Source organism: Chiloscyllium plagiosum, chromosome 13 (assembly GCF_004010195.1).
Source record: "Chiloscyllium plagiosum isolate BGI_BamShark_2017 chromosome 13, ASM401019v2, whole genome shotgun sequence".
In the NCBI taxonomy this organism is placed as follows: domain Eukaryota; kingdom Metazoa; phylum Chordata; class Chondrichthyes; order Orectolobiformes; family Hemiscylliidae; genus Chiloscyllium; species Chiloscyllium plagiosum.
In genome coordinates this window covers 63,364,360-63,377,392 of record NC_057722.1, presented here as the reverse complement: position 1 = coordinate 63,377,392, position 13,033 = coordinate 63,364,360, and the positions used below count along the sequence as shown (strand labels likewise).

The following is a 13,033-nucleotide window of genomic DNA, read 5'->3' as shown; positions in this document are numbered from 1 at the left end:
TAAAAGAGACCTAAGGGCAACGTTTTCACACAGAGGGTGGTACATGTATGGAATGAGCTGCCAGAGGAAGTGGTGGAGGCTGGTACAATTGCAACATTTAAGAGGCATTTGGATGAGTATATGAATAGGAAGGGTTTGGAGGGATACGGGCCGGGTGCTGGCAGGTGGGACTAGATTGGGTTGGGATATCTGGCCGGCCTGGACGGGTTGGATCGAAGGTTCTGTTTCCATGGTGTACATCTCTATGACTCTATGACTCTAACAAGGTATTTTTTGAAAGCCACTTGGTTGGACTTCATCTCTTGTTGCTTCAGAAGGTCACCTGACTGGTTTTATGGATGTTCTGTTTAAACAGCCTTTTGTAGGTAGTTGGGCATTGTCAGGTTTCAGTTGGGGAACGCCTGGAGAGGAACAGGCTACCTAAAGCATCTGAGTGTTTTTTTTAACGTAGCCTTGTAGAGAATTTAGTAAGAAGTCTGTTTGCCGTCTTGAAAAAAGAACTGAAAACATTCTCACTACTGAGTTTCCTGAGGTGTGTTTGTGTGCTTATGTTCATCTGTGTGTTCCCACAAGGGGAAACAACCTTTCTGTATTGACTCTAGCAACTCCCCTAACAATCTTGAATGTTTCAATGAGTTACCTCTCATTCTTAACTCTAACATAAGCTCAATCAATTCAACCTTTGGTGGCACAGTGGTTAGCACTGCTGCCTCACAGCGCCAGAAATCTGGGTTCAATTCCCGCCTCGGGCAACTGTCTGTGTGGAGTTTGCACGTTCTCCCCGTGTCTGCGTGGGTTTCCTCCGGGTGCTCCAGTTTCCTCCCACAGTCCAAAGATGTGCTGGTTAGGTGAATCGGCCACACTAAATTGCCCGTAGTGTTAGGCAAAGGGGTAAATGTGAGCGGAATGGGTCTGGGTTGGTTGGTGTTTGGAGGGTGGACTTGTTGGGCCGAAGGGCCTGTTTTCACACTGTAAGTAATCTAATCTAAGACAGTGGCTCCATACCTAGTATCAGCCGAATAAGCCTTCCCTAAACTGCCTCCAATACCAATATGATATTTCTTGCGATAAGTGGTTCACAGTACTCCAGCTGTGTCTGACTCGAGCCTTGTATGGTTTTAGCAAAATTTCCTTTTTGTTTTCCATTCATTCGAAATAAAGGCCTTTATTCCATTTGCCTTTCCTAGTACCAGCTGAACTTAGATGTTAGCTTTTCATGAGTTATGCGTGAGGACTCCCAAATCTCTCTCTGCTGCAACTTTCTGCAGTCTTTCCCCATTTAAATACTGTTTCGCTGCCAAGTGCAAAGTGTATAACCTCATATTTTCCCAGACTGCATTTCATCTGCCAAATTTTTGCCCACTCTCTTATCTTATTTATATCCCTTTGCAGACTCTTTATGTCAAATTCACACTAGCCTTCCCACCTGTTTTGTGTCAGCCACACATTTAGTTAAAGAATATTCACCTTTGTCAAAAGTGCTCTATTAGTTACAGATTGCCATCCTGAAATTGGCATGCAAATGCAGTGATGCAGATGCAGTGATGTCTGATTCCTGAAGCTACAGGAATCTCTGAGGTCTGCACAGCAACAGGAAAACCTAAAGAGTGTAGTCACATGACCTGGACTGTACACAATGTCATAGATTGAACATGTCAAATAGCTTAGCATTTAGTGATCAAAGATTTCACTGTATGAATAGTGCATTTTGAAAGACAGTTAGATTGAAGGTATTGAGAGACGAGGTAACTTGCTGAATATCCAACTTCCTGCACCCATTTGGAAGAGTGCACTTGTGTACAGCAGACCATTGTCAGATGCAACTTGTTGAACACCAAACAAACTGAATGTATCAGTTAACATGTCAACAACTCTTGCACTATTGATATCTTTAATTTGTTTCACAAAAAGGGAATGTGGTGAGATAGTCACTCACCTGAATATAGTTGTATCTCTGGTCATGGAAAATATCAGCTGCAATCTTGTACCATAGCTCAGAAGTAAATTCAATTAAATGAACAATTTTTGTTTCCTATTGTTAAAGTTGATGGAGTTGATATTTTTCACATGATTTAATGAATTTTCTGATGTCATTTTTTGATGCGAGCCAATAGGTAGATTTATGTGCCAATCCCTTGGGTTTTTCTGTGTAATGTGACTGATGTGTATATGGTCAAGCACAACTTTTTTTAGATTAGATTAGATTACTTACAGTGTGGAAACAGGCACTTCGGCCCAACAAGTCCACACCGCCCCGCTGAAGCGCAACCCACCCATACCCCCACATTTACCCCTTACCTAACACTACGGGCAATTTAGCATTGAACCCGGGTCTCTGACGCTGCGAGGCAGCAGTGCTAACCACTGTGCCACCGTGCCGCCCAGTGCCACCGTGCCGCCCACTGCCACCGTGCCGCCCATATAGAGATTGTGGAATAATCATTTGTTACATTCCTAGAGAGTCCCAGCTTATCTCTGAATGATCATAAAGAATGTACCAGCTCAGGAACCTGTCGAATGTTTCAGGCCATCCTCTCGTCCTTGCCTACCCTGTGTGGCTATGACCAAAATGAATGAGATCAAAGAGGAGACTGGCTTCAAACTTGGGTTCAATAATATCCACTTCAAAGTTTAGAAGTGTACCTTTGTTCTTAGTTGGATTTGGAAATGTGCTAAGTGCATTGGGAATAGTCATCAGAGATTGATTTAAATTGTACTTCTACGTCATATTCTTGGATCTTTGCAAATAGATGTTGTGGTAATGGAGGTGTGCTTGTGAGACGTTGTGACAGATCATTTCCAATGGTTAGTGGTCAGTAAGAACAATAAGATGCTGTGAATAGAGAGGGGTAGGACATTTGCATTTGGAAAACTGAAATGAGAGTATCCCTTCTGTGTTGGAATAGTTTGCCTGACCTGTCATAAGGACTTTAGAATAGAATTTAACAGACTAGTCATGTTGGAATAGACACACTCAGAAGCCTTTTTGGGATGCAGCTAGATCCAACAAGGTTATAGAGTCATAGAGTCATAGAGATGTACAGCATGGAAACAGACCCTTCGGCCCAACCCGTCCATGCCGACCAGATATCCCAACCCAATCTAGTCCCACCTGCCAGCACCCGGCCCATATCCCTCCAAACCCTTCCTATTCATATATCCATCCAAATGCCTCTTAAAAGTTGCAATTGTACCAGCCTCCACTACATCCTCTGGCAGCTCATTCCATACACGTACCACCATACAGGGATCATAGTACTGAAGAACATACTCCCTATAAGATTAAGCATTTTTTGAGGAATTTAAAAATATTTGATTTTCCTGTCGGACTTATATCTTTGCAAGGCAAATCTCAAGGTGGAGAAATTTTGGTCACAAAACTATTATACAGGTATACAGGGAACAAAATTGAAAGAATTGGCAATACCTTTACGAGCTACCTTTTTGTTTTGAGGTGTTTGCATCTTTTGTACATCCATTGTTGGTAGAGTTCAGTCTGAAATTATTTGAAGGGTGGGTTCATTCAAATAAAGTTAATATAGTTCATGTTGATTTGATATTTTCTGCTGCTGAAAATGAAATATTATTTTCTTTCTGTCTTCATGTACTATGAAGGTTTATGCCATGATCATGTCTTATTTTCTTCAGAACTGCATGCACTGAGACAACTTATGTTGCCGGGGTATATTGTGTCTAATGGATAATCCAAATGCTGTTCTACCACAGTATTCATAAAATGTGTTCTAAAACGTTTTCAGTTCCCATGTAAACTACAAACCAATATTATTGGCATCAAGCTTGGAACATACGTTGCTTGGAAAATACATTCCCTTGGACCTTACCTTTAAGTACATAAGTCCGGTTCTGCTTTACCTTTCGAAAAGGCAGCACCTCACATTTATGTAAATTAAACTCCATCTGCCACTCCTCGGCCTATTGACCCATCTGATCAAGATCCCATTGTACTCTGAGGTAACCTTCTTCGCTGTCCGCTACACCTCCACTTTTGGTGTCATCTGCAAACTTACTCACTATACCTCCTATGTTCACATCCAAATCATTAATGATGAAAAGCAGTGGACCCAGCGCCGAAAAATAACCTTCCACCACAACCCTCTGTCTTCTACCTTTGAGCCAGTTTTGTAACCAAATGGCTACATCTCCCTGTATTCCATGTGATCTAACCTTGCTAACCAGTCGACCATGAGGAACCTTGTCGAACGCCTTACTGAAGTCCATGTAGATCACGTCCACCACACTGCCCTCATCAATGCTTTTTGTTACTTCTTCAAAAAACTCAATCAAGTTTGTGAGACACGACTTGCCATGCACAAAGTTATGTTGACTATCCCTAACCAGTCCTTGCTTTTCCAAATACATGTAAATCCTGTCCATCAGGATTCCCTCCAACAACTTGCCCACCACCAATGTCAGGCTCACCGGCTTATAGTTCTCTGGCTTGTGCTTACCACCTTTCTTAAATACTGGCACCACGTTAGCTGACCTCCAGTCTTTCAGTACCTCACCTGTGACTATCGATGATACAAATATCTCAGCAAGGGGCTCAGCAATCACATCCTTAGCTTCCCACAGAGTTCTAGAGTAGGCCCCTGATCAGGTCCTGGGGATTTATCTACCTTTATGTGTTTTAAGACATCCAACATCTCCTCTTCTGTAATATGGACATTTTTCAAGATGTCACCATCTACTTCCCCACATTCTGTATCTTCCATGTCCTTCTCCACAGTAAACACTGATGCAAAATATTTGTTTAGTATCTCTCCCTTCTCTTGCGGTTCCAACATCGGCTGCCTTGCTGATCTTTGACGGGCCCTGTTCTCTCCCTAGTTACCTTTTTGTCCTTAATGTCTCTATAAGATCCCATTAGATTCTCCTTAACCACATCTGCCAAAGCTATCTCATGCCCTCTTGATTTTTTTCTTAAGTATACTCTCACTGCCTTTATACTCTTCTAAGGATTCACTCAATCTCTGCTGTCGATACCTGACATATGCTTCCTTCTTTTTCTTGACTAAAACCTCAATTTTTCTAGTCATCCAGCATTCCCTACACCTACCAGGCTTGCCTTTCACCCTCACAGGAAGACACTGCCTCTGGACTCTGGTTATCTCATTTGTGAAGGCTTCCCATTTTCCGGCCATCCCTTTACTTAGGAACATCTGCACCCAATCAACGTTTGAAAGTTAAAAATTACACAACACCAGGTTATAGTCCAATAGTTTTCGTTGGAAGCACTAGCTTTCGAAGCACTGCTCCTCAGGTGAAGGAGCAGCAATCCGAAAGCTGTTGGACTATAACCTGGTGTCGCATGATTTTTAACTTTGTACACCCCAGTCCAACACCGGCATCTCCAAATCATAATGTTTGAAAGTTCTTGCCAAATACTGTCAAAATTGGCCTTCCTCCAAATTAGAACTTTAACTTTCAGATCCTGTCTATCCTTTTCTGTCACTATTTTAAAGCTAATAGAATTACGGTCGTTGGCCCCAAAAGTGCTCTCCCACTGACACCTCAGTCACTTGTACTGCCTTATTTCCTAAGAGTAGATCATCTTTTATATTAATACTGCATTGTCATTAAAATTATCTGTAAAATCAAACTGGTCTGGGAAGAGACCCATCAGATCATGGATCGACTTGATGTTGTCGTCTGGAATCTTTGGTGTTGGAATTTATATATTGGTTAACTTGTGATCAAAATTACATGTAAGTGTGTGCATACTGGTACAGCAATGATATAGAAAAGGCTCAGGCATCCATCCTAAGACATTGTATTGATGTTTAGGACTTATAATGCCATTGCATGGGATGTCAGACCCAATATAAACCTTTAATCCAACTGTCACACATTTCATTTCATGCAAGATTTGGTTAAAGGACAGTATTTGCATTTGCACTAGTGTCAAGGTTGACATATATCACCAAGATACAGATAAATGCTTCAGCTTTTCTAGCAGTGTTCATGTGGTATTAAACTGACCATGGTCCTGTCTGACAGAAGCCTACAAGCAGTAACATTTCAGTTATCGCTTGGACTTCATCAAACTGCTTGCATCCCATAGTAGGAGTTTGCAATGCATTTTGTTTGACTATTCTTCATGTGCTACTGTGGAGAATTGTGGAGCGTTTTGGATTTCTTTGAACACTTCTTGCACATTTTATCTGAATATCTCTTGTAAAAAGTAGTCGGACATATGTTGCAATGTGCTGGGCACTGTTTTGTGGATGAGACCATTCACATTGTATAAGACCTGGATATTTTGTTTACTCTATTGACAGTTCCAATAGTCGTTATAGAATCAAGACTGTGTAAATGTTGCTCACCTGTTACAACTGCTTCAAATTTGCACCACATTTAGCAACACACCAATGGTGTAATTTTTGTCCAGCAGTAAGACAGAGATAGTAACTGTTCCATTAGTCTTTCTGCTGAGGTTAGCTTTGTTGATCATACATTGCGATTAATGTCAGTCTACAAAAGAGGCAATATTTTCCTCTGGGTGTTGTCAGCACTTGGTCAATAGCCTTGTATGCCTTGGCATCTAACAGTACATCTAAATTATTTTTAAATGTTACAAGGATTTCCACCTTTACCACCCTTACAGGCTGTGAGTCAAATTCAAACCTATGAACTTAAGTTTATCTTCCATTACGTGGAAAATTTTGTCTGGATTGTCGTGGACATCACTCAAAATACCAGAGGATTTTAATTCTTCACACCCCTTTTGTTTCTCAAGGCAATAAGAGGTTTGACAGCCTGTCTCTCTTTGTTCGCAAAGTATTGGTCTGCAACATGAAGTTTCATTCTTTCTTTAAGCCACTGGAGTTTGAACAGAATGTTGTTTGAATGTCATTCCATGCTCAGATCTTCACCTTCCATCCTTACTGTTTTGCATTTTGGTGTTTAAAAATTGCAAGTGAAAGGTTGGATAAAACCTTTTTCCTTCTCTGTTGGCTTGTCTACCTGTTTTCTTGCCTCTCTCTTTTTTGTAGCTTTAAAAGTAATTGTTTTCATTCTTTCATTTTGTGAAAGTTGCAGGCTGGTGCCTGTTGATGGCATTCATGCTAAAAGAAGGATGATGAAATCATATTCCCTTTCATATTTTCATGTGGAATCATGAGGAGTACAAATGTGGAACAAACTGATCTCTTAGTACAGAGTAGCCTTTTTTAGTGTTGAAAACTGTTTTATTTCTAAGTATTTTTCTTTTGCATTTTGCTCGGAATTGCATTAGTTCTTTGAAACCATCTTTTCATCGATCTCTAAAAGCCCCAGTGTTGAAAAAGAATGGTACTGCTGTTGCCTCCCCTTTTCTTTGAAAGGAAAAGTGCTTACAAATGTTTCCTGCTTCTCTACAGCTCTGTAGTCTTCATTCGTGGTTGCAAAGTAGAAATTTACTCTCAATACATAAGTGGTGGGTGACTATTAGGAAAATAATATTTTTCACAACTGCCCCTTCAATCCTGACTTGTCAGTTTCCCACACCCTCAGTTTCTCATACCATTTTCTAGCACATTTGCTCTGCCACCAGGATGTAATCACTCGCGGACAACACTACGTATTTCATGGTTTTTATATATTAGCCCAAGTAATATCTGCAACCAAGAATCAGGCTTTTACTGAGTCAGATATTTGGACGTTTATTACAGTTAAATACATCCACGAACATGACTTCTCAGACTTGCACATAGCACCCAAAGTGTATGCTTACATAGATATTTATTGCATTATAAATATTTGACTAGTTTGCTAACAGACTGGTTGTTTGCTTGATGAACTGAGTTAGCCATAAATGTTGCCTGGGCTAGAGATTCTTAGTCATAAAGAGAGATTGGATAGACTGGGGTTGTTTTTTGTTTGGAGTAGAGGAGACTGAGGGTGAATATTATTGAGATGGAAGGAACATTTCCACTTGGTGGAGGGATCAATGACATGGGGTCATGGATTTTAAGCAAAGGGCAGGAGATTTAGAGGCAGTGTGAATAAATTTTTTACATCTACATTTATAACATAGAAATCTGGAACTCACAGCCTGTAAGGGTGGTAAAGGTGGAAATCCTTGTAACATTTAAAAATAATTTAGATGTACTGTTAGATGCCAAGGCATACAAGGCTATTGACCAAGTGCTGACAAATGCGATTGGAATAGTTAGGTGGCTGTTTCTGACCAGCACCAACTCGATGGGCCAAAGGGCCTTTTCTGTGACTCTATAACTTCTTTTCATTCACAGGTAACTTTTCCCTGCTCAGTCTCTCTGACTCAGATGGAGCCCGGTTCATAAAGACATTTGCTGATGTCTTTGAAAATACAGCAATTCGCCCCGTGAAGAACTTCACTCAGCCATTGGAAATCAACCTCACCATCCAACTCCATGCGATACTGGGTCTGGTATGGAGAGACTCCACACTCATGCTCTTATGCTTTGTCAAAACTTTTCAGATGTTAGATTTTCATGCCACTCATTTTGCTTTTCTCTTCAAGGATGAGAAGCAAGAAATTCTAACAACATATCTCTGGATGGAACAGGTAAATGATAGAGTCAATAAATGCTGAGAATTATCAGGGGGGTAGGGGTAGTGGTGGTGATGGGTAGGGCAGGGCAGTATCAGACAGCAGCATGGGGGAAGGGTGTAGGGAGATGAGGAGGCTGTTGGATGGATGGAGGGTTTGTTCTAAGGCTGCTCTCCCCCTATTAAAGTTTGTACAAAGATGTATATCTTGCCTTGCAGAGGTGGTTTCATGACTTCCTGGTGTGGGACCCATCAGACTTCAGCGGGAAAGACTTGGTCGCTCTGCCTAAGGAGAAGCTCTGGCTTCCCGATGTCCTCATCCTTGAGATGTGAGTAGTCTTGAATGCATTACCTTCTTGTCAGGTTGAAATTTCTCAACCAGGATGCACATGCTGAGTCTCACCCCAAGGTGTTTGCTCAGTGCCTTACTCTCTGAAGATTTATCTTATCAGAATTGTTCACTTGTCAGAAACTTCCACACAATTTTAGTGAATGTGGCATATAGGTTGCTACCATTGTAGTCACATCTATATACTGTGATAATATGTATCTGATTTATATATGTTTAAAAGTTTTGATTTTAAAATAGAGCTTTATAAGGTTTTACTTTTCTGAAGTTTTAAACAAACAGTTATTCAGTCACATAGTCCCTCCAGAACAGTGGCTTAATCCAGTAGGTGTCAACCAGCAAGGATGCTTGGAATGTTAAAGCAAAATTGTTTTTACTGTGCTGGTTTATGACAGGTGAGGAAACACTGAATGCCATTAGTTTAGTTTTGGTTCGGGAATGATTTTAGTTTATGAAACAAACTAAAAGTGTTTAGGGCAACTTGGAGGAGACTTGATTTCAGTAGAAGCAAGTACAATCTCTTTCCAGAAAGAATTACAGGACAGTTCGAGGAAAGTACAATTACCTCAGTGGAAAAGTGTGCTTTGTGTACCTTCCAAACCAGGAGTGTTTGGTTAGAGAGCTGCAGGCTATTAGAAGCTATGAAAATCTAAGTTCTCAGTGTAAGTAATCATGTAAGAAGACTTCAGAGAACACAGAAAAGAAGTCAAATTTAACGATCTGATATAGAGGATCAGTTTCTCCAGTTTTGAGTCCTTGTAATGTATAGTGTTGAAAAACAGGATGGGACTTTGTTTCATTGTGTGATTTTAAGAATTATCTAACTCTTCTATATTTAGGTAGCAAGTTCATTTTTGTTTCTATCTTTTGTGTAATTAATGTCTGTTCTGTTAAGGAAGCTCTTCAGCCTCATGTGACAATTTTGTGAATGACCACCACATTAACTAAAACAAAAAATATGATCTATTAAACTGGATTTCATTCTGGGAAGTATTATTTCCAGTAGTTCAATCAGCTGTGGTCATAACACGCAAAAACATTTATATACATCGTCCGTGTGAGAGCACACACTGGTTTGGATTTGATACTCCCTCACTGATGGGTCTGAAGACATGTCTTTGTTAAATCCAATTGGTAGTCTGCTCACTGTCTACGCATTCATGTCTCTCCCAACTGCAGTGGCCTACTCACTATTGGGCCGATTGAAGCCTAAGCAGTAATAGCGCACAAAAGGCAGCCAGCCCAACAGATTTCCCTGCACAGTTTGGCGATGGGCATGGACAGGCAATCCTTAATTTGGATTTTGGATTCTGTGGAAGGATAGCCCAAGCGCTCTGCTCATGGTCCCTAAATGTCTGCCACCATCCCCATCACATTATACACCCCTCTCGTGATCATGTAGCATTTACAAAGCTATGATCCATCGAAGATTGTCTTGTGACTGGAATGCAGTACCAGCAATGATCACTGTTGGTACAGTACATTGAGTGCTGCTAGGCTTTAATTAGTGCCCCCTGTGATTACACAATTTGACTCTGTGAGATGGTAGAATCCTCCTGTTAGGAGAGATTAAGGACACTGGATAATCTCATTCAAATATTAAAATTCTTGCAGATGAGGAAGGAAGGATGTTTCCCTTGATGGTGGTGTCTTGAATGGAGGGTCCTGGTTGCAGAATAAGGGGTGGACTGAGAACCTTTGAAACTCTCTCCCCAGATGTCTGTAGAAGCTCAGCCTTGAACATGTTTGAGACCAAGATTGATAGACATCTAGATATTCAAGATAACGAGGGATATGAGGATAATAAAGGAAAATAGCATTTATCTAAAGGATCAGCAATAATCTTGTTAAATTGTGGAGCAGGTTCAATGGGCCAAATGGTCTATCACTTTGTCCATGTTCTTGTGTCCCTCAGGAGTGGAATTCCCCCTTTATTCTACTGTAAGACCAAATGGCTGTTAAATGAATGTGGGATGATCTTTGTTGCCTTCAATGTGGTCCCCGCTTCCCCAGCTTTCTCAATTTCCTCTAGAATCATTTATAATTCAGCCCACTACAGAAACATATGCACAAATGCACACACAGACTAACCATGTCATCTCCCCACTCAAATGGGAATGTACAAATAGGCCTAACCACTTACATTCCTGTACATGTGCATACATGCTTTCACAAACACATGGACACTGTCACATTCTGGTATATTGACACTACAGGCGTTTAGCCAAACCCGCCTAATGGGAAGTCAGATCGGTGGGAACAAACATTCCATCCAGATTAAAATGACTTTTATTCATGGTTTGTTCTGAAAGACAGCACCACCTGAATGTCAGTCTGGACTGTGTGTTCAAGTCCACAGGGTGGCGTTCGAAATCTGACCTTCTACTTTAAGGTCAAGAAGGTATAACTCACTGAGCCACGACAGGCACCAAACCCTCTTCTCCAAGATTAGAAAGAGAAGCTCCACTTTCTACCTGCCTGATGTCCTTTATTAAAATAAAACTGATAGTACTAAGGAAAAGGGAGTTATTAACATGTCGAATTTGTTTGTGTTTGAAACAGGGTAGACGAAGATAAATCTGCTGAGACCCCATATCTGTATGTGCATCACACAGGGTTGGTCATCTATGGGAAACCGCTGAGGATCGTCAGTTCGTGTAATCTCAATATCTTGTACTTTCCGTTCGACATTCAGAAATGTCCACTTACAGTTTCATCCATCACCTTTTCTGGTAATGACTAATCAGAGTAATTCTGAGTTGTGTAGTAACACAGACACAATTTAATGTGAGAAATGTAATTTAAAGGCAACAGCAAGAAGTTGGAGGATGTGTACGAACTCGGCAGGCAATATTCTAGTGAAAACATAATGGATTGCATGGGCAATCTCAGCTCTTGTTCAGGATTGGAAGACCGAATGAATTCAGAAGTGGTATCTGAGGTGGTTAGTGTGTGGGAAGGATAATAGCTATGTTTCTGTAATTGTTGCTATTAATTTCATACTGACTTTGAGATCTATTATTGGCAAGGTATAGGTGGAGCTTTACACTGAATCTTAGAGGTATTATGGCACAGAAAGAGGCCATTCAGTCCATCATGACTGCACTAGCTCTCCAAATGAGAGTCATGATTCAGTAGCATACTGCTCCCTTTTCCCCATTCCCTTGTACATTGTTTCCCTTTCAATAACTGTCATGCCCTCTTGAACGGTTCAATTATACCTGCTTCCAACACACTAGATCCAAACCACTCACTGCGTGGAGAGGTTTCTTTCTCATATCATTTGTGCCGCTTTTGCAAATCGCTTTAAATCTATGCCCGCTCCTCCTTCTTACTTTGAAAAGTGGGAACAGTTTCTCCCTATCTACTTTATTCAGCCTCGTTGTGATTTCTATCAGATCTGCTCTTAGCCTTCTCTCCAAAGAGAACAGTTTCATGCTCTCCAATCTATCCTCGTAACTGGTCTGTACCCCTGAAATTTCCACTGTCTCTTCATTCTATATCCTTGGATGTGTCTCGTCTTGACAGTGCCTTGTCAGCTTTAATTACCATCAGTCTATCCAATGCTGCTTTCTTATCAATTTTGAGTATTTCTGGTGACACAGTTTCTTCCTCTGCCACCATATCTTTGGCATTATCCATTTATTCGATAAAGATGTTGCAAAGTATTCAATTAATACCTCAGCAATGACCCCTGCCTCCAGCTGTAAATCCCCCTTTTGATCCTCATTCAGCCCTACTCCTCCTTTTACCACTCTTTTTATATTCTCTAGAAGACTTTGTGAATTGCCCCTTATGTCTTTTCTCACAATTCCTCTTTGCTTCTCTAATATGGTTTTTCACCACCTCTCTTAAACTTCTGTATATCTTTTGCTTCTCATTTGCATTTTCCACCTTACACCAGGAGCATACATTTTATTTCTTCTTGATTCCTATCTGTTTGGTCATTCAGGGAGCTCTAGATTTGTTTGTTTTACCTTTCCCCGTTTGAAGGAATGTACCTTGACTGTACCTGAACTATCTCCTCTTTGGCATAATTCAGTTATGGATTCTACCATTAACCTTACTTTACAGTCTATCCAGCCCAGTTTAGGAGAAAGTGAGGTCTGCAGATGCTGGAGATCAGAGCTGGAAATGTGTTGCTGGAAAAGC

At 40.8% G+C, this 13,033-nt stretch overlaps 1 protein-coding gene across 1 annotated transcript in view; it reads left to right on the top strand.

Annotated features, from left to right (window-relative positions):
* Positions 1-13,033, top strand: part of LOC122556341 (5-hydroxytryptamine receptor 3A-like) — a 28,162-nt gene that overhangs the window by 4,061 nt on the left and 11,068 nt on the right. The window contains exons 2-5 of the mRNA XM_043702973.1: positions 8,253-8,410; positions 8,504-8,548; positions 8,752-8,861; positions 11,444-11,613. Coding sequence (XP_043558908.1) covers positions 8,253-8,410; positions 8,504-8,548; positions 8,752-8,861; positions 11,444-11,613 — 483 coding nt within the window. The remainder of the gene's footprint in view (positions 1-8,252; positions 8,411-8,503; positions 8,549-8,751; positions 8,862-11,443; positions 11,614-13,033) is intronic.